The sequence below is a fragment of the Myotis myotis genome, unplaced genomic scaffold (assembly GCF_014108235.1).
Source record: "Myotis myotis isolate mMyoMyo1 unplaced genomic scaffold, mMyoMyo1.p scaffold_m19_p_1, whole genome shotgun sequence".
NCBI lineage: Eukaryota > Metazoa > Chordata > Mammalia > Chiroptera > Vespertilionidae > Myotis > Myotis myotis.
Window position 1 is genome coordinate 129,835,777 of NW_023416313.1, and position 22,545 is coordinate 129,858,321.

General features: G+C 39.8%; 1 protein-coding gene across 10 annotated transcripts in view; it reads right to left on the reverse strand.

Annotated features, from left to right (window-relative positions):
- MPP7 (membrane palmitoylated protein 7) overlaps nt 1-22,545 on the reverse strand; it is a 323,210-nt gene that overhangs the window by 149,400 nt on the left and 151,265 nt on the right. The window contains exon 1 of one of the 10 annotated variants that reach the window (XM_036352135.1): nt 20,835-20,936. The exons of the other annotated variants lie outside the window; for them this stretch is intronic. Coding sequence (XP_036208028.1) covers nt 20,835-20,879 — 45 coding nt within the window. The 5' untranslated portion in view covers nt 20,880-20,936. Of the gene's footprint in view, nt 1-20,834; nt 20,937-22,545 lie in introns of those variants that run through there. 10 annotated transcript variants of the gene reach the window in all.

Genomic DNA, 22,545 nt, shown 5'->3' on the forward strand with positions numbered 1-22,545 from the left:
CAGGAGAGACCAAGCTGCAAACCTTGGCTGGCTGCTGTTAGTGCCCATCCTGGGGCCACTTTGTATGAGGACAAGCTAAGGGCAGATGCTGCTTGTTTGGAGTTTGTGGATCTTTGAGAGATTTTAGGAAAGTCCCTGGTATGAACAAGGACAGGCCGTTTGTATGGAAAAGCCACTGGAAGTGGCTTGCGTGGGTCTGGGTCTCAGGGAATCACCAGGATGGGGCAGTGTTAGCCAGGTTGATGGCTCCCACCTGTCAGCTCTGTTGAGCAAGGGCTCTTTAAAGGAACAATAGCTTCAGCCAGAACTTTTTTTCTGGGAGAAATCTGCCCCTAGAACTCTCACCACAAAGCCAGATGATTTAGTTCCTCCTCGTATGTCCCTGGTGCTTTTTGAGCTGCTGGCCAAGTGTTGGAGCTCAGAGTGAGTGAGTCTGAGTAAATGTGTGTGGGCTTTTTAAGAGGAACTGCCTAGGACTCCAGCAGCCTCTTTCTCACTCACCCACAATCCCCTCTGGTTAACACAGCCAGAAGTTATGGGACTTCTCTTCCTGGCACTGGAACCCTGGGCTGAGGGACCTGGGGTGGGGATAGAACTTCTCACTTCTCAGGGAAAACCTCTGCAGCTGAGATATCCCTCCCAATTTTTAACCACCCCTCTTACTAGTTCCAATGTGGCTTCTTCTTTAATTTCCTAGACTGCAAACAAAGACCACTAGGAGGTGCACCAAGGAAGCATAACAAAATGCGGAGACAAAGAAACAGGACAAAATTGTCAATGGAAGATATAGAGTTCAGAACCACACTTTTAAGGTCTCTTAAGAACTGTCTAGAAGCCGCCGATAAATGTAGTGAGATCCTCAAGAAATCTAATGAGACCCTCGATCTTATATTGGGGAACCAACTAGAAATTAAGCATACACGGACTGAAATAACTAAATATAACAAATATAACAAAAATAACTAAATATAACAAAATTAATGTTAGTTTTAATTAAAAATGTGGTTGATGGAGCTTTAAGTTGGAACCATTGAGTACATTTTCTTTTTATTCTCAAGTGTTTTTAATATGGAAGAAATGAAAAGTACTCAGAAAATACTTTGCATATCAAATAAAACTAAATTATCTGCTTTTTTTCATAGGATACTTTTTAACTTAAAAGAATTACTGCCATAGGAGAACCAAGATGGCGGCATAGGTTAACGCCGGAGTTTGCTGCTTTGAACAACTACTTCAAAAGTGAAACCAGGAGAACCAAGATGGCGGCATAGATTAACGCCGGAGTTTGCTGCTTTGAACAACTACTTCAAAAGTGAAACCAAAAAACGGAAGGGACATCACCCAGAACCACAGGAACGCTGGCTGAGTGGAAGTCCTACAACTAGGAGGAAAGAGAAACATATACGGACACTCAGAGGAGGCGCAGTGCTGAAGGCAAATTCTGAGGTGCAGAGTTCTCGGAGCGAGCTGGCGGCGGAGGGCGCGGTTGGCGTATTCAATCGGGAGGGAGTCGCAGACTCTGAGCTCCAGATCCGGGCGAGTCTTTAGGGACCCAGACTCAAACGGGAGAAGCGGGACTGTCTGGCTTCGGTCACAGCGAGTGCAGCTTTCTCTCTGAGCTTTGCAGCGGGTGCTGGGACTCAGAGAGGCAGAGCCCCTGGGGACAGGACTGAGAGCCGCCATAACTGCTCTCTCCGGCCCACCCTGTTGATCCTGTGCGACCCGCCCCGCCCAAGCCCTGCACACAGGCATTTGCCGGATAGCCTCAGGCAAACGCCAGATTAGCACCTCCCTAGAGGACAGAAGTTCTCTCACTGCTGACACAGCTGATTCTCATAGCCACTTGGCCTGGAGGTCAAACCCTCCCTGGAATTAACTACAACAATCAAGATTTAACTGTAAGACTGCGCACAAAGACCACTAGGGGGTGCACCAAGGAAGCATAACAAAATGCGGAGACACAGAAACAGGACAAAATTGTCAATGGAAGATATAGAGTTCAGAACCACACTTTTAAGGTCTCTCAAGAACTGTTTAGAAGCCGCCGATAAACTTAATGAGATCTACAAGAAAACTAATAAGACCCTCGATCTTATATTGGGGAACCAACTAGAAATTAAGCATACACGGACTGAAATAACGAATATTATACAGACTCCCAACAGCAGACCAGAGGAGCGCAAGAATCAAGTCAATGATTTGAAATGCGAGGAAGCAAAAAACACCCAACCGGAAAAGCAAAATGAAAAAAGAATCCAAAAATGCGAGGATAGTGTAAGGAGCCTCTGGGACAGCTTCAAGCGTACCAACATCAGAATTATAGGGGTGCCAGAAGATGAGAGAGAGCAAGATATTGAAAACCTATTTGAAGAAATAATGACAGAAAACTTCCCCCACCTGGTGAAAGAAATGGACTTACAGGTCCAAGAAGCGCGGAGAACCCCAAACAAAAGGAATCCAAAGAGGACCACACCAAGACACATCATCATTAAAATGCCAAGAGCAAAAGATAAAGAGAGAATCTTAAAAACAGCAAGAGAAAGAAACTCAGTTACCTACAAGGGAATACCCATACGACTGTCAGCTGATTTCTCAACAGAAACTTTGCAGGCCAGAAGGGAGTGGCAAGAAATATTCAAAGTGATGAATACCAAGAACCTACAACCAAGATTACTTTATCCAGCAAAGCTATCATTCAGAATTGAAGGTCAGATAAAGAGCTTCACAGATAAGGAAAAGCTAAAGGAGTTCATCACCACCAAACCAGGATTATATGAAATGCTGAAAGGTATCCTTTAAGAAGAGGAAGAGGAAGAAAAAGGTAAAGATACAAATTATGAACAACAAATATGCATCTATCAACAAGTGAATCTAAGAATCAAGTGAATAAATAATCTGATGAACAGAATGAACTGTTGATTACAATAGAATCAGGGACATAGAAAGGGAATGGACTGACTATTCCTGGGGGGGAAAGGGGTGTGGGAGATGCGGGAAGAGACTGGACAAAAATTGTGCACCTATGGATGAGGACAGTGGGTGGGGAGTGAGGGCGGAGGGTCGGGCGGGAACTGGGAGGAGGGGAGTTATGGGGGGGAAAAAAAGAGGAACAAATGTAATAATCTGAACAATAAAGATTTAATTAAAAAAAAAAAAAAAAAAAAAAAAAAAAAAAAAAAAAAAAGTGAAACCAAAAAACGGAAGGGACATCACCCAGAACCACAGGAACGCTGGCTGAGTGGAAGTCCTACAACTAGGAGGAAAGAGAAACGCATACGGACACTCAGAGGAGGCGCAGTGCTGAAGTCAAAATCTGAGGTGCGGAGTGCGCGGAGCGGGCTGGCGGCGGAGGGCGCGGTTGGCGTTTTCAATCGGGAGGGAGTCGCAGACTCTGAGCTCCAGATACGGGCGAGTCTTTAGGGACCCAGACTCAAACGGGAGAAGCGGGACTGTCTGGCTTCGGTCAGAGCGAGTGCAGCTTTCTCTCTGAGCTTTGCAGCGGGTGCTGGGACTCAGAGAGGCAGAGCCCCTGGGGACAGGACTGAGAGCCGCCATAACTGCTCTCTCAGGCCCACCCTGTTGATCCTGTTCTACCCGCCCCTCCCAAGCCCTGCACACAGGCATTTGCCGGATAGCCTCAGGCAAAGGCTAGATTAGCACCTCCCTAGAGGACAGAAGTTCTCTCACTACTGACACAGCTGATTCTCATAGCCACTTGGCCTAGAGGTCAAACCCTCCCTGGAATTAGCTACAACAATCAAGATTTAACTATAAGACTGCAAACAAAGACCACTAGGAGGTGCACCAAGGAAGCATAACAAAATGCGGAGACAAAGAAACAGGACAAAATTGTCAATGGAAGATATAGAGTTCAGAACCACACTTTTAAGGTCTCTTAAGAACTGTCTAGAAGCCGCCGATAAATGTAGTGAGATCCTCAAGAAATCTAATGAGACCCTCGATCTTATATTGGGGAACCAACTAGAAATTAAGCATACACGGACTGAAATAACGAATATTATACAGACTCCCGACAGCAGACCAGAGGAGCGCAAGAATCAAGTCAATGATTTGAAATGCGAGGAAGCAAAAAACACCCAACCGGAAAAGCAAAATGAAAAAAGAATCCAAAAATGCGAGGATAGTGTAAGGAGCCTCTGGGACAGCTTCAAGTGTACCAACATCAGAATTATAGGGGTGCCAGAAGATGAGAGAGACCAAGATATTGAAAACCTATTTGAAGAAATAATGACAGAAAACTTCCCCCACCTGGTGAAAGAAATGGACTTACAGGTCCAAGAAGCGCGGAGAACCCCAAACAAAAGGAATCCAAAGAGGACCACACCAAGACACATCATAATTAAAATGCCAAGAGCAAAAGATAAAGAGAGAATCTTAAAAACAGCAAGAGAAAGAAACTCAGTTACCTACAAGGGAATACCCATACGACTGTCAGCTGATTTCTCAACAGAAACTTTGCAGGCCAGAAGGGAGTGGCAAGAAATATTCAAAGTGATGAATACCAAGAACCTACAACCAAGATTACTTTATCCAGCAAAGCTATCATTCAGAATTGAAGGTCAGATAAAGAGCTTCACAGATAAGGAAAAGCTAAAGGAGTTCCTCACCACCAAACCAGGATTATATGAAATGCTGAAAGGTATCCTTTAAGAAGAGGAAGAGGAAGAAAAAGGTAAAGATACAAATTATGAACAACAAATATGCGTCTATCAACAAGTGAATCTAAGAATCAAGTGAATAAATAATCTGATGAACAGAATGAACTGTTGATTATAATAGAATCAGGGACATAGAAAGGGAATGGACTGACTATTCCTGGGGGGGAAAGGGGTGTGGGAGATGCGGGAAGAGACTGGACAAAAATCGTGCACCTATGGATGAGGACAGTGGGTGGGGAGTGAGGGCGGAGGGTGGGGCGGGAACTGGGAGGAGGGGAGTTATGGGGGGAAAAAAAGAGCAACAAATGTAATAATCTGAACAATAAATATTTAATTAAAAAAAAAAAAAAAAAGAATTACTGCCATAGAAATTATGTTTATTCAGAGTAGGTGGTATTTGGAAGACATTGTCTCACATGATTAAAGTGAGCCTGTCACTTCAAAGACAATGAACTGTATTGATGCCAATGATAAAATTCAAGCTTGAAAGGAAGTATTGAAAGTTTGAAAAACTTGTATAATATATAATAGCAGGTTTATTTTTCTATTAAACCACGAGTTTGCCAACTTCCCAATACTTAAAACCTTTTTTGGATGAGATTAATGATGATATTAACAAATGGAATTTTGTTGTTGTTGCTGTACCATGAACTGTATAAACACTTGAAATATCTGCATAACTCAGTGAAGCACTATTTTCCAAATGACCAAGACATGATGTTACAGAATCACACATGGGTAAAAGGGCCAGGAAAAGTGCAGGAGAGACCTGTTTGTAATGTAATATGAAATATGGAAGGCTCATTGATATGGCTTCAAATTCTGCACTGCAACTTGCATCTAAAAAAATACCACTTGTAGAGTTTTGGTGTAATGTCAACAAATATCTAGTTAGCTACAAAAGACTACTCTTCCTTCCAACTCCAAGTCTGTGTGAGGCCAGATTTTCTTCAACGAAAGCAACATATCCCAACAGATTGAAATCAGAAGTACACAGGAGAATCCAAGCACCAGAATTAATTTGCATTAAATAACCGACCCAAGCCTTCCAGCTCCTACAATAAGTTCAGAAATGAGGAGTAAATCAGGACTGAACTGGTGACTATTTAAGCTTATTTTGCAACTGTCATGCAGGGATTGGCCAGAGATGGAGGTCCGTCTCCTGACATTTAGATTAGGTCATGGTGGGGAACTGGTGCTGAGATGCATGCATAAAACAGCTACTTTTCTAGGGTTATGCTGTTAGTGAATGGGAAATTGAGAAAAATTCCAGCTACCTTTCTAGAGAGGTGGCAAGGAATCTGGTCTGTCTTCTTCTAAGATTAGGTAGGAAGAGAACAAATTATTCAGTTTGAGAATGTGTAACCCTGAACTGGCTGGTCCATGGCTTGGTTGGAGTTTATTATTTACACACATCAGGAGTCCTAAACTGTTAAATTAGAAAAGTGGCAGGTGGTATTTCACAGTCACCCAGTGGAAGCAAATAAAAAATATTTCTGAAAAGTTGTACCTACAATGTAGGACTCGCTCACAAATAGCCACTAAAGATTTACTACCAATCCCAAATTATAAATCATTTGAGAAAAATCTGCTATCTGTGCCAGTCAGCAGGCACAGCAAATAGTAAGATTAAAACCTTAGCACTCTAATTTAAAACAGTCATATAGCCTATAAAATAAGTATGTTTAGAATGATATAAAACATAAAAGAAGGCCTCAATCATAAGAAGAAAAACAGTGTGCTAGGAAAAGAAAACAGACGCCATAGTTGAACTATAAAATAAAAAGTATAGTCATTAAAAATAGATTAGACACAACTTAAGAGAGCAAAGTGAATTGAAAAATTGATTTCTCACGCACTCTCCATGACCAGCCCCGGCTTCGCAGAAATTATTTCAGGGGAGAACCAAGATGGCGGCTTATATTAACGCCGGAGTTTGCTGCTTTGAACAACTACTTCAAAAGTGAAACCAAAAAACGGAAGGGACATCACCCAGAACCACAGGAACGCTGGCTGAGTGGAAGTCCTACAACTAGGAGGAAAGAGAAACACATACGGACACTCAGAGGAGGCGCAGTGCTGAAGTCAAATTCTGAGGTGCGGAGTGCGTGGAGCGGGCTGGTGGCGGAGGGCGCGGTTGCGTTTTCAATCGGGAGGGAGTCGCAGACTCTGAGCTCCAGATACAGGCGAGTCTCTAGGGACCCAGACTCAAACGGGAGAAGCGGGACTGTCTGGCTTCGGTCAGAGCGAGTGCAGCTTTCTCTCCGAGCTTTGCAGCGGGTGCTGGGACTCAGAGAGGCAGAGCCCCTGGGGACAGGACTGAGAGCCGCCATAACTGCTCTCTCCGGCCCACCCTGTTGATACTGTGCGACCCGCCCCGCCCAAGCCCTGCACACAGGCATTTGCCAGATAGCCTCAGGCAAAGGCCAGATTAGCACCTCCCTAGAGGACAGAAGTTCTCTCACTGCTGACACAACTGATTCTCATAGCCACTTGGCCTGGAGGTCAAACCCTCCCTGGAATTAGCTACAACAATCAAGATTTAACTATAAGACTGCGAACAAAGACCACTAGGGGGTGCACCAAGGAAGCATAACAAAATGCGGAGACAAAGAAACAGGACAAAATTGTCAATGGAAGATATAGAGTTCAGAACCACACTTTTAAGGTCTCTCAAGAACTGTTTAGAAGCCGCCGATAAACTTAATGAGATCTACAAGAAAACTAATGAGACCCTCGATCTTATATTGGGGAACCAACTAGAAATTAAGCATACACGGACTGAAATAACGAATATTATACAGACTCCCGACAGCAGACCAGAGGAGCGCAAGAATCAAGTCAATGATTTGAAATGCGAGGAAGCAAAAAACACCCAACCGGAAAAGCAAAATGAAAAAAGAATCCAAAATTGCGAGGATAGTGTAAGGAGCCTCTGGGACAGCTTCAAGCGTACCAACATCAGAATTATAGGGGTGCCAGAAGATGAGAGAGACCAAGATATTGAAAACCTATTTGAAGAAATAATGACAGAAAACTTCCCCCACCTGGTGAAAGAAATGGACTTACAGGTCCAAGAAGCGCGGAGAACCCCAAACAAAAGGAATCCAAAGAGGACCACACCAAGACACATCATAATTAAAATGCCAAGAGCAAAAGACAAAGAGAGAATCTTAAAAACAGCAAGAGAAAGAAACTCAGTTACCTACAAGGGAATACCCATACGACTGTCAGCTGATTTCTCAACAGAAACTTTGCAGGCCAGAAGGGAGTGGCAAGAAATATTCAAAGTGATGAATACCAAGAACCTACAACCAAGATTACTTTATCCAGCAAAGCTATCATTCAGAATTGAAGGTCAGATAAAGAGCTTCACAGATAAGGAAAAGCTAAAGGAGTTCCTCACCACCAAACCAGGATTATATGAAATGCTGAAAGGTATCCTTTAAGAAGAGGAAGAGGAAGAAAAAGGTAAAGATACAAATTATGAACAACAAATATGCATCTATCAACAAGTGAATCTAAGAATCAAGTGAATAAATAATCTGATGAGCAGAATGAACTGTTGATTATAATAGAATCAGGGACATAGAAAGGGAATGGACTGACTATTCCTGGGGGGGAAAGGGGTGTGGGAGATGCGGGAAGAGACTGGACAAAAATCGTGCACCTATGGATGAGGACAGTGGGTGGGGAGTGAGGGCGGAGGGTGGGGCGGGAACTGGGAGGAGGGGAGTTATGGGGGGGAAAAAAAGAGGAATAAATGTAATAATCTGAACAATAAAGATTTAATTTAAAAAAAAAAAATTGATTTCTGGAAAATTCCCAGAATGCAGAAAGATAAGGTTAAAACACATAACTTGATTTTCCATGAAATATGGGTTCATAAAAGCCTTGTGGCTAAGAAGTTTTGCGTTACTAGATATAAAATGTGTAGATAAAAATCCTATATAATAAAAGCCTAATATGCTAAGTGTCCATGTGTCCATTCGGCCACTCAAACAATCAAAGAGTAATATGCTAATGATATGCTAAGGCTGCTCAACTGCTCACTAAGATATGCACTGACCACCAGGGGGAAGACAATTGACCGGTTGACCAATTGTTATGATGTGCACTGACTACCAGGGGGCAGATACGACTGGAAGGTTAGCTTACTGCTGGGATCTGGCTGATCGGGACTGAGCGAGACGGGCTGGACATGCCCTGGAGCCCTCCCGCGGTCCCTCCCCAGCTGGCCAACCTCCCGTGTCCCTCCTCGGCCCCAATGGTGCACTGATGGGGTCCCTCGGCCTGGCCTGCACCCCCTCGCAGTCCAGGACCCCAGGGAGCAGGCCTAAGCTGGTAGGCGGACATCCCCCAAGGGGTCCTTAGCACTGCTGCAGAGGTGGGAGAAGCTCCTGTCACTGCCCCTGTGCTAGCCAGCCATAAGCCCAGCTTCTGGCTGAGCAGTGCTCCCCCTGTGGGAGTGCACTGACCATCAGGGGGCAGCTCCTGCATTGAGCGCCTGCCCCACGGTGGTCAGTATGCATCATAGCAACTGGTCGTTCCACTGTTCAATCAACTTCCAAATTATTATATAGGAGAATTTATTAAGTGCTATGAGCTGTTTCTAAAATGGCTTCCATAGATTCTTCCCTCCCTGTATTCATTCACTTGTATAATCTTTCCCCTTGTGGGTTGGCTGGACCTAGGAACTTTGCTGTAATGAACACAAATATGCAAAAGTGATGAGGTGTCATTTCTGAGATTAGGTTATAAAACAGCAGTTCTCAACCTGTGGGTCGCGACCCCTTTGGCGGTCGAACGACCCTTTCACAGGGGTCGCCTAAGACCATCCTATTTACATTACATCGTATTTACATTATGATTCATAACAGTAGCAACATTACAGTTATGAAGTAGCAACGAAAATAATTTTATGGTTGGGTCACAACATGAGGAACTGTATTTTAAAGGGCCAGAAGTTGAGAACCACTGTTATAAAAGAACATGATCCACCCTCTCCCTCCCCCTCGCCCTCCACCTCCCCCTCCTTCCTGACTCTGACCCTCCTGCTTCCTGTTACAAAGATCTTGGGATTATACTGTACCCACCTGGATAATCCAGGATTTTCTCCCTATCTCAAGATACTTAATTCCATGACATTGGAGTTCCTTTTTTGATTAAGAGACATATTAGGATGTGGATGGGGAGGCATTATTCTGTCATCCACTCTCAACCTTTAATGTTCCATGTGATCTGGCCCTATTTCCTGTCTGAACATTTGCCTCAATGCTCCTGCTCACTCACCACACTCTGGCCATACTGGGCTTTCCTATGTCTCAGATGTACCAAAGTCTTTCCCAACATAGGGCCTTTGTACCTGAGTTGCTTCTGTCTAGAGAACACTCTGCCTCCAGGTCTTTAAGGCCAATTCCTTGTCACTCAGGTCTCAATAAAATGTTACCTCTTACATTCTGGGGCTCTGATGTACAGTATGGTGACTATAGTTAACAATACTGTATTATATTCTTGAGAATTGCTGAGAAAGTAGATATTAAATGTTCTCATCACACATAAAAATGTAATTATGTTGGGTGATGGATGTGTTAACTTTATAATGGTTATTTAAACTATATACATGTATGAAATGAAATAAAAATAAAATGTTACTTCATCAAAGAGGTCTTCCATGAACCTATATTGTTTCTCATATCAACCTGTTTTATCACTTTCACAGTATTTATCACTATCAGAAAGTATCTTGCTTAGTTAGTTGTTACTTCTTTAATATAACTTCTGTGAGAAAAGAAGGCCCTAGTTTGTCATGTTCATGTCTATGTGCCCAGGGCCTAGCATAATGCAAGAGACTCAGCACCTACTCAGATATTTACCAGATAACTAAATCAGATTTAAAAAAGGTATTTGAAGTTTGATTGCTTGCCATGGGAGAAGGAAGTATCTAAGATGAGTCCTGTGTTCCCATGAGGAAGAACTGGAGGAATGAAACTTTCATTGACTGAAATAGAGAATTCTGAGAGAGATGGACCAAATTTAGGGGGGATCATGTCTTCAGTTTTAGATAACATTCAATGTGAGGTCTTGTGAGACATCCAAATGGACAAGTAGAAAAGGCAGTTGACTATTCTGCTTTTTCAAGAAAGAATGAAACTGAAGATAAAGGTCTAAAGAGTTAGAGAATGCAGAAAGTCACCTGGGGAGGTACAGTGATGACCTTCCCATGACAACATGCCTCTCACTAAGGACCTCCTTCATCCCTCTCCAGAAGAGGAGAAAACACAAGAAGTGCCTTGTGCAGAGACCCAATTCCTATTTCATGGACGTGAAATGCCCAGGATGCTATAAAATCACCACTGCCCTTGGCCATGCACAAACAGTAGTTTCATGTGTTGGCTGCTCCATTGCCCTGTCAGCCTACAAGAGAAGAAGCAGGGCTTACAGAGGAGGCGCCTTCAGAAAGAAGCTGCAAAAAAAGCACCCCAAATCAAGATGAGTGGAGAACCATCCCAATAAACATATTTTGATTTTTTTTTTAAAAACTCACCTGGGGAGGGAGAAAATACAGTAGACAGTGTGAAAAGAAAAGTGGACTGAAGATAAGGCTAGCACACCTCCAGCATTAATGGTTGGGAAGAGAGGGGCCTATAAGAAAGTAGCTAGAAGGGAAGGGGGAAGCCAGAAGATTTTGGTGTCTCTGAGTCCTAGAGAAAAGTATTTTAAGGTTATTTACCAAGAAACAAAAGGAAGAAATTCCAAAACTGAACTATGACCTCCTTACATAGTACAGCTGTCTGTCTGTGGTTTTGCTTCAGGGGAACTGCTTGGTTAATTACTAGGTGTACCGGTTAATAATGCAGGATTTTTTCAATAGACGGAGTTACAGATATGTTGATATATATGCGATTTAATATGCATGCTATTTTGTTGTATTGACAACAAGCTTCAAAACTTCATATGTCAAATTTTCTGAAGGTGTTAACATCATAAATATTTTTACACTTAAAAATGTCAAATTTCGTGCCAAAAAAAAAGAGCATTTGCGGGAAGTTTTAATCCATTACTTTATTTTGAAGAAAAGTGCCACTGAATACTTTGGGAAGCTTATGGTGAACACGCTCCATCTCAAGATACTTGTGAATGCTGGTTTAAATGCTTTAAAAGTGATGATTTCGATGTGAAAGACAAAGAACATCCAAGTCAACCAAAAAAGTTTGAAGACCAACAATTACAAGCATTATTGGATGAAGATGTGTGTCAAACTCAAAAAACAACTTGCAGAAAGATTAAATGTTGCTCAGCAAACAATTTCCGATCGTTTACAAGCAATGGGAAAGATTTTAAAGGAAGGAAAATGGGTGCCACATCAACTAAACGAAAGACAAATGGAAAACCAAAAAGTCATCAGTAAAATGTTGCTTCAATGGCATGAAAGTAAGTCTTTTTTGCATCGAATTGTGACTGGCGATGAAAAGTGGATTTATTTTGAGAATCCCAAAAGCACAAAATCATGGGTTGATCCAGGTCAACCATCAACATCAACTACAAGGCCAAATCGCTTTGGAAGAAGACAATGCTCTGCGTTTGGTGGGATCAGGAAGGTGTGGTGTATTATGAGCTTCTAAAACCAGGTGAAACCCTTAATACTGATCGCTACCAACAACAAATAATCAATTTGAACCACACTTTGATTTTGAACTGACCAGAATGTGCCAAAGACACGGCAAAGTAATTTTGCTTCATGGTGACGCACCATTACACACTTCAAAACTAGCTGAAGATGTTAAAAATTCTTGCCTGGGAAGTATTAACCCACCCGTTGTATTCACCAGACCTTGCTCCTTCAGATTACCACTTGTTCCGATTGGTGGCACACGCACTTTCTGAGCAGCACTTCCAAACGTACAAAGAAGTGGAAAATTGGGTCTCTGAATGGTTTGCCTCAAGGAAAGTTCTACTGGGATGGATCCACAAATTACCTGTAAGATGGGGGAAATGTGTAGCTAGTGATGGACATTACTTTGAATAAAGCAATTTTGATGTTTCTCTTGAAATTATCGTGTTTTCTTTGACTACAAAACCCGAATTATTAACCGGTTACACCTGGTAAGTGGAGTGTTGCAACAAGGGGTGCCAAACACAGGAAGACAGAGAAGAAAGGCAGTCACCTGGCAGTCACAGGCTTCCGTGACCAAGCTGTCAGGGTTAGGGAGGGCAGGGTATGGAATGGAACAACACAATAATGGCATTTTTCAAAACCCTTAGTCTACTGGGTGACTCTGCTACTCCCCACTAATATCTGTGGTTCCAAATGAACACAGATCATAGTGCCCAGCTGCAGAGCTGGAGGAAAAAATATGCCAGGGAACAAAAATGAGGCATGTGATAGCTGAGTAATGCCCCTCCCCCACTCAAGATATCCACATCCAAATCCCCAGAACCTGTGAATGTGTTATCTTATATGGTAAATGCTCTTTGCAGATGTGTTTAAGTTAAAGAGCTTGAGATGGGAACATTATCTTGGATTGAAGGCTCTGTGATGATGAAAAAATGATATGATGCAGGCCACAAGCCAAGGAATGAGCACAGCTTTGAGAAGCTAGAAAAAGCAATGGCTTCTCCACCATGTGGACACCTTCATCTTAGCTCAGTGAGACTTCTGACCTCCAAACTCTAAAAAAATAAGTTTTGTGTGTGTGTTTTTTTTTAACCCAGCAAGATTATTGTGATTTGGAAATAGGGAAGTACTTAGGGCACAGATGAAAGAATCTTATGAACTGTATCAGTGCAACAGACTGTAGCAGGTACCCCAAATATGTACTTAGTATAGCATTCTAAGTTTTAAAAAATTTTTCTGTCCTCACCACTCACTTTGACTGAAGATACCTATAGGTTTGATGACCTCTTCCAGCCCATTCACTGTAGGAAGCCACCACTATGCTTAGAGGGGAGGCTTGACCAAACTGATCATATGTGTGGTAGGGCCTGGGGACGGGGGGGGAGGGGGGGGCGGGGGGGGGGGGGGAGGATGGGAATGGGTTGGAAGGGGTTAACAGGGGGTGGGGAGGAAGAAGAACCTATGTAATACTTTCAACAATAAAGATTAAAAAAAAACACAACCTGATCATATGTACTTGTCAAACTACACACCCATATCTGTCAATGAAAAATCACCAAATAAATGGGGGAAATCAAAGTAGTGTAACAGGAAAGAAAAGTAATTGGAAGAAAGATCCCCAGTGGACTACATTAAACATAAGCCCTATATTGTACTATCCAAATCAGATGATTTTGGTCTCAACATTTTTAAAGACATCTATTATCAGTTCACCACATCAAACCCCAAAAAACATGACATCTTCCAAAAATCCTTTTGATAAGCAATGATTCCTCTCAGATCAATTGAATAAAAGCAGAACTTGAAATTACATTTACCACATGGTCCTGAAAGTGCTTATCTTCCAATAAAATTAAATTTAAATCCTAATGTCATAAAGTCCTTAATGATTCTATAGCATTTAGTCAGTTGACATTTGGGAATCTCCCCCTCCCCCACAATTCCTCCTTTGAAAGTCCCTTTAATAAAATCCTCATGTTAGTAAACTCTTTCAGTTTCAGTTATGATTTTTATTTCACCTTGCTTTTTCAAAATATTTTTGCCTTGATATGTCTAGGTTGACAGATCTTTTCTTTCAACACTTCTTTGAAGATTCATTTTTATTATATTCTGGCTTACATTTTTGTTTTTGAGAAGTCTGTTAATATTATCATTCTTTGTCCTTTCTCTCTGGATGCTTGTAAAGATCCTTACTTTCCCTTTAATTGCTTTCCTAATAATTTATCTAAAATGGAGATATATAATTATATAGTGTATATATATATATATATATATATATATATATATATGTATGTGTATGTATATGTATGTGTGTGTGTGTGTGTGTATATATATATATATATATATATATATATATATATATATGCCTAATATGCAAATTGTCCCCACAGGAGTTCAACTGGGAGACTGATCGCTTCCTATGATGTGCGCTGACCACCAGTGGGTGGCGTGGAATGAAGGAAGGCCCCAGCCGGCAGCCGGCAGCTGGGGAATATTAGCCCTCATTGCAGGCCAGGCCTAGGGACCCTACCCATGCACAAATTTCATGCGCTGGGCCTCTAGTAACCAATACTAATAAAAGGGTAATATGCTAATTAGATTGACATCTTCCGAACATCCTTCCAGTCCTTCCGGACAAAGCCATGGTGGTGGGGGCCGAGTCAGAAGCGGTTAGGGGTGACCAGGCCAGCAGGGGAGGGCAGTTAGGGGCGACCAGGCAGGCAGGGGCAGTTAGGGGAGATCAGGCAGGCAGGCAGGTGAGCAGTTAGGAGCCAGCGGTTGCAGATTATAAGAGGGATGTCCTACTGCCAGGATCGGGCCTAAACTGGCAGTCAGATATCCCCCGAGGGGTCCCAGAATGGAGAGGGTGCAGGCTGGACTGAGAGACACCCCCCCATGCAAAAATTCCGTGCACTGGGCCTCTAGTTATATAATAATGAAGGGTGATTTGCTCAGCCAGCATGGCTCATGGCTGAGCGTCAACCTATGAACCAGAAGGTCACAGTTTGACACATGCCTGGGTTGCAGCCTTGATCCCCAGTGTGGGGCATGCAGGAGGCAGCTGATCAATGATTCTCTCTCATCATTGATGTTCTATCTCTCCCTCTTCCCTTCTTCTCTGAAATCAATAAAAAATATATTTAAAAAATAATGCAGGGTGATAGAAAAATTTTAAATGTAAGAATGTTTTTATTGATTGATTTTATAGAGAGATAGAGGAAGGGAAGGAAGACTGGATAGAGAGGGAGAGGGGGAGAGGGAGAGAGAAGCGTCAATTTGTTGTTCTACCTACTCATGCATTCATTGGTTGATTCTTAATATGCCATGACTGGGGATTGAACGAACAACCTTGGTATATCAGGACAATGTTCTAATCAGCTGAGCTACTTAGCCAGGGCAAATTTCTTGTATTCTTACATATTTATTTTATATATGCTTTTGGATATGTTGTGCTTCCTAAGTCTATAAAGTCATGGTTTTCTGCCATTCTGGAAAACTTGTAGCCATTCTCCCTCTTATATTACTCTCTTTTACTTTCTCTACAATCACCTACCTTCTGGTTCTCCAACTGAGCATATATAGTAGACCTCCTCATTCTAACTTTTATACCTCTTACTATTATTATATATTAAGGTATATAATAAAAATATGTAATTATAAATATCTCTCTGCTTTCTTGCTACTCTCTTCTGGTATGTTTTAAAGTTCACTAATTCTGTTCAGCTGTATCTAACTTGCAATTTAAGCCATTAAATCCACTGAGGTTTTTATTTCAACAGCAACATTTTTAGGAATTCCATTTTCTATACAAATCTGTCTATTCACTCTCAATAATCTCTAACTAAAGCTCATCTTTTATATCTTGACTCATTTCCTCTCCTTTAGTTTCTGATTCAGTTAACAAGCTTAGGAAGGTGTTCTCTGATGTCATTATATAAAAGTTGTGTAATAATAACATATTACTCTGAGTTTATTTAAACCCCTTCAGCATTCCACAATGGTTCCAAAACATAAATAAAATACAAAAAAATCTGAGAATGTCACATTTCATACAAAAGTACAAATTAATAATGTCTAATGAGTGTCCAGTAATGTGCCCCATGAGCATCAAAGATACAGAAGGGATATAAGACAAATACAATGCTTTCTTAAATTTCAAGTCCATCACTTGGAGAGACTGATATTAAGAAATTAATAACAGTTATTTTAACTTGCTTTTTAGCCAGTTTTCTAAAAATAAATATCCATATGTAAACAAAAGAAAACTGAAATTAATTAAGTTAATGAAAACCAGAAGCAGGAAAATTTTTTTTGTATATACCACCTCTAACTTTTCTTTCTTTAAAATTTTTAATCTCAGAATCCTATGCATAGCATAGAAACTTTATTCTATTTTCCTTATAGTTTTATATTTTAATAACTGAAAAAACAAAACAAAAACCCTGCTAGTGAGGCTTAAGTAGCAAGATGTGAAGGAGGCCAAAATGGTGGATTCAATGGCATTTCAAGTGAGGCCAGGATTTTTTAAAGTGCAGGCTGGGTGGTTCAGTTGGTTGGAGCATCGTCCTGTACATCAAAAGGTTGTGGGTTCGATTACCAGTCAGAGCACATGCCCAGGTTACGGATTTGATCCCCCAGTCGGGGCATGTACGGGAGGCAACCAATTAATGTTTCTCTCTCACATCAACATTTCTCCCCCCCCCCACCTCAAAATCAATAAAAATGTATATATCCTTGGGTAATGATTAAAAAATATATAAAAACAATAATTATAATAAAGTAAAGGTATGTCACCTCACTACAAAGAGAAACTAATTTAGCTGGGTCATATATATATATATATATATATATATATATGTATATATATATATACAAACTTTTTAACAGGTATGTTATTAAAAGATTATGCTAGAACCAAACTTTTTAACCATACCATATTTTAAATTAGACAAGTGAAGTAAGTATTTTATGGAGTCCTCAGATGAACAAATCACTATACATAGTCTGTGTAAATCTGGATCACGATATCATATGCTTACACTGCACTCTTATGATTCTATTCATTTTATATAGTCTTCCTAATACAGTAGGTTTTCTATAGTTTTGTAGTATATTACCTTTTTGGCTTGTCTTATGTTTTACTCCTGTCATGTTCCAAAAAAGAGCCTCCTGGGAAAGAGAATGACAGAGAGTGTCTGGCCTGTCTCATGCAGTTATTCAAAAACCAAACATGTTTCCATCGAAGTACCTCCACTGTCCCCTAGCTGTTTAGACTCCTTCCCTGGTCACAGTCAATAATTTTGCCAAAGAAGTAGTCATCACTATCCCAGAAGCACAAGAGAGCATGTGCTAACATCTTTGCAAATTTCACCAAGGGCCAGAATAAGATGATGCAATGTACTTTCATTGACCTACAGAGAGGATGATGTCACAGACTTTGGCAGCACAGTTTCATGAACTAACAAGATACCATACTATCCTATGAATTCTAAGAACCCATTTTACCAAAATATGAGTTAGGACCTCAATATACCATGGACACTTTTTTAGTATAGCAGAATTAAGTAAAGTTGGTGATTTACAAATACTATTGGAACTGTATGAAAAACCTCATAAAAAAGCTAGACATTATTCAATCCTCTCCCATTTCTGATTTCTATAGAAAGCTTAAAAAGCAATATGCAGCATATGCACAAACCTTATTTCATTCTAGACTCTTGCTCCACCATAGAAACACAGGTATTTTGTTTCTACTTTGGCCAAAGTAGCTACTGTTGAGGTAATCAAGACTCTATTATACCAACTCAGATTATGTGAGTATAACAAATATTTGCCAATCAGAGGTAGCAGAAATTACTTGTTCCAGTTAAGATGAAATAATGCTTTTCATCAAGTTCCAAAGAAGAAAAATAAATGTAATAAAATATTAAAGAATGCTGTATTAAAAAAAAAACTTTGCGTTACAGAAATTATACCAATTATATTACTGATTGGCTCCTCATATATCTAATTACACGTTTGCCAAAAAATGAGGAAAACTAGCAATAAATTAGTCTTACTCTCTACAATTTTCTTTTAATCACTGCCAACTTTAATAGTTTATTCAAAGTTATTTATTTTGTTGAATGAGCATGCCATTTTATAACTACTACTAATAACTACAACACCAACAAATATTGAATGCTTACTCTTGCCAGACACTGTTCTAGGTACTTCATGTGGGTTAGCCCCTTTAATGTTTTCAGTATTATGAAGGATTATGGATTGTCTGTATATAATTAGGTTTGTTTGCAAGAAAAGAAAGTTTTTTAATAGATTAAAAAATATAATAATGAAGGGGGGGGGGGAGGCAAGATAGTGGCAGAAACTCCTTTCCAAAAAGAGAGTAATATCATACAGAGGAGAAACTTGTTGGAAGTAGAACTAATGTGAGCAGAATAGGAGTACGAGAGATACAGGAGAGTACTTAGTTAAGGGGTTTTACTGATTTATTCCCTTCCTTAGTTCTGTTAATCCCTAACTCCAGGGAAAAATCCCCACCTGGGGAAACAACCTTTCTCGGAGAGGTGACCCTGGTTAGAACACATAGCGCTAAGAAGGGGAGCAAACATATTAAGAACAGTACGCCATATACACCAGGTCCCTTGAAACATATGCTGTGCGGACGTTTCTTCCCTGCAGCGACTGTGTCAAGCAGCAAGGATGGACCGGCTTCCAGCATCCTATGTTCATTGCAGCATTATTCATGGTGGCCAAGACATGGAAACAACTGAAGTATCCCTCAATAAATGACTGGATAAAGTAGAAGTGGTACATATATACAATGGAATACTATTCAGCCAAAAGAAAAAATGAAATACTGCCATTTGCGACAACATGAATAGATCTTGAGAATATCATGCTAAGTGAAATAAATCAGATGGGCAAAATCAATAATCGTATGATTTCACTTATCTGTGGGGTATAAAACTGAAAACAACAAATGAAAAGCAAGACAAACAAAAACTCACAGATACAGATAATAGTATGGTGATTACCAGAGGGTAAGGGGAATGGGGAAGATGTAGTAAAAGGTGTCAAATATAAGGTGACAGAAAGAGACTTGACTTTGGGTGGTGAACACAATACAATACACAGATAATGCATTACAGAATTGTACACTTGAAACCTATATAATTTTATTAATAAGTGTCACCCCAATAAATTTAATTTAAAAAAAAGAAACCAAAGACATTCTACTAGACAACCAGGAACAGCTTGATTTTAAAAACACAGAACCACCCAAACCACCTGGGTTCAAGGCCAGCTCCACCACTTAACTGGTTGTGTAACCTCAGTCACAAAAGTACCTTGTTCTTCTGAGCCTAACAATGGGGATAAAGATTAGTGTAGCTCTATTACGGTTCCTGGAAGAACCAAACAAGGTATTCAGAACTTTGAAAAGTACAGGGCACATAGCAACGAATCAATAAGTAGGGTTTTTGGTTTGTTTGGATGTTGGGAGATTTGCTTTGCTTTAATTATTCTTAGAAAGACTCTATATCAGTGATGGCGAACCTGTGACACGCGTGTCAGAGGTGACATGCAAAGTCATTTTTTTTGGTTGATTTTTCTTTGTTAAATGGCATTTAAATATATAAAATAAATATCAAAAATATGTCTTTGTTTTACTATGGTTGCAAATATCAAAAAATTTCTATATGTGACATGGCACCAGAGTTAAGTTAGGGTTTTTTAAAATGCTGACATGCCAAGCTCAAAAGGTTCGCCATCACTGCTCTATAGTGTATCATGGAAAAAGGAACAGACACAAAAAGTCATTAGAACTAATATTTTGACAGAAAAGTTTTTAAAATTAAATAGAAAGTAGGAAAGTAAAAGTTGAGGATCTTTTAAAAAGCAAAAGCAGAAGAAAAAAATAGACTACTAATCCAGAAAGACCAATATAAACCTAAAAGAACTTCCAGAAAGATGGAAAAGAGCTAAAGGAAGGAAATTAACAAAGAAATAACAGTGGAAGAACACAAGTCTCCAAACTGAAAAGGCCCATTGAACCCAACCAAGTACTATAGTCGGATGAAGAACCCTGGACAGTAATGCATATTGTTTAGTATCTGCCCAGCCCACGCATACCTAGTCAATTCTTAAGCAACCTTCAGATCTCATTAAACTAGCTCAGTAGTTACTTCTTTACAAAACATTCCCAGAATGTGAGCCAACTCCTCCATTATATGCTCCAAATATCACCTGTATGTATCTGTATCTCAGTTATAATTTTACACTTATTTACGTGATTATTTTAGTACTGTTCAAGAATCATGTGGCAAAAACCACCATGCCTATTGTTGACCATCATATCACCATCACCTAATATAATGTACAACAAGCATTTATGTACTTTTTTATACAAATGAGCCATATAATAAAAATCCCGGATTCCTTGGAAACACAATACATTATTAATCATAAATACCTCTACCACAAAGTATTTGGCTCTTTACAGGACATAAGGGAATTTTACAAGTTTTTCATATTACCTTGGCCTGAATTTGCTTCTTTTTGTTTTTCATCCATAATGACATAACTGACAAGTTCCTTGAACTAATTCTCAGATTTCATAAAGGAATGAGCACCATCTAGTGGAAAATTTAAAAGTAATGAGGCAATAATCTAAATTTACTAGGCATACAATGGTGACCTATCAAATATTTATTTAAATTAAAAACCAAGATGTGCATCAACTTTGTCAAGTAATGAAATCAAATTTTATCATCTGTATAATTTATAACATACCAATTTAAATAAAATCTATATATTAAAATGTTTAAAACTGGCAGTTAACACCATTTAATTGAGCTTTTAATGAAATGAAACAGAAATGGAAATGAAAGAAAGAAATAATTATAAGCTTCTATACTCCCAAAGCGCAAGAGAAAGGTTATATTGAAAACACTAATTGCATATGAAATATACAGTTTGATATGTTAAAGGAAATTTTTTAAATTAGGGAACTTCTTTATCAGAAGATAGCACATGTGTGTGTTATACTTTGATATTGAAAGCCATTGCTTGTTAGGCCAAAGTAACCTCATGAAATTTAGTAAGAAAAAGGAATATAATATGTTATATAGTTGTCTTCCACTTAATTAGTGAAGAGAGAAAACATTAAGTTAGAGAAGGTAGGATCCAGAATGGCACACTCTACTGCCATTATATTACACAGGAAAAATCACATGAAATACTAAAACTTTACAATAAATATCACCTATTCTTAAGCCTTGCCATAGCAGTTAGGTGGCTGGTGCATGTCTATCAAAAAAGAAAATATAAAAATTACAAAATTTTCTCAAAAAATATTACATTTTTACAGTGCAACTGTCAGATCAATAGCAACCACTTAGAAATCACTAACTTCAGGTATATGCAAAAAATTAAGCTACACCACCAACTTGTACCATACACAAGAATAAATTCAAAATGGACAAAGAACTTAAATGTAAGTGGTGAAACTATAAAATTCCTAGAAAAAACACAGGCACTAAAATCTCAGACACCTCTCCTAGTAATATTTTTGCCAATATATATCACAGGGCAAGGGCAACAAAGAAAAAAATGGGACTACAATAAATTAAAATGCTTCTGCACAGCAAAAGAAACCATCCACAAAATGCAAAGGGAACCCACTGTATGAGAGAACATATTTAATATCAGCTAAGGAGTTAATTTCCAAAATATATAAAGAGTGTGTACTACTCAACACCAGGAAGACAAACTATCCAATTAAAAAATTGGCAAAACACCTGAATAGACACTTCACCAAGGAGGACATACAGATGGCTGATAGACATATGAAAAGAAGCTAAACGTCACTAATCATCAGAGAGATGCAAATTAAAACCACAAAGAGATATCACCACATACCTGCCAGAATGGTTATCATCAAAAAATCGACAAACGACAAGTATTGGCGAGGATGTGGGGAAAAGGGAACCCTAGTACACTGTTTGTGGGAATGCAGACTGGTGCAGCCACTGTGAAAACCGGTATGGAGTTTTCTCAACAAATTAAAAATGGAACCCCTTTTGACCCAGTGATTCCACTTCTGGGAATATATCCTAGGAATCCCCAAATACTAATCAGAAAGAATATATGCACCCCTATGTTCAAAGCAGCATTATTTACAATAGCTAAGATCTGGAAAGAGTCCAAGTGCCCATCAATAGATGAGTGGATAATAAAGCTGTGGTA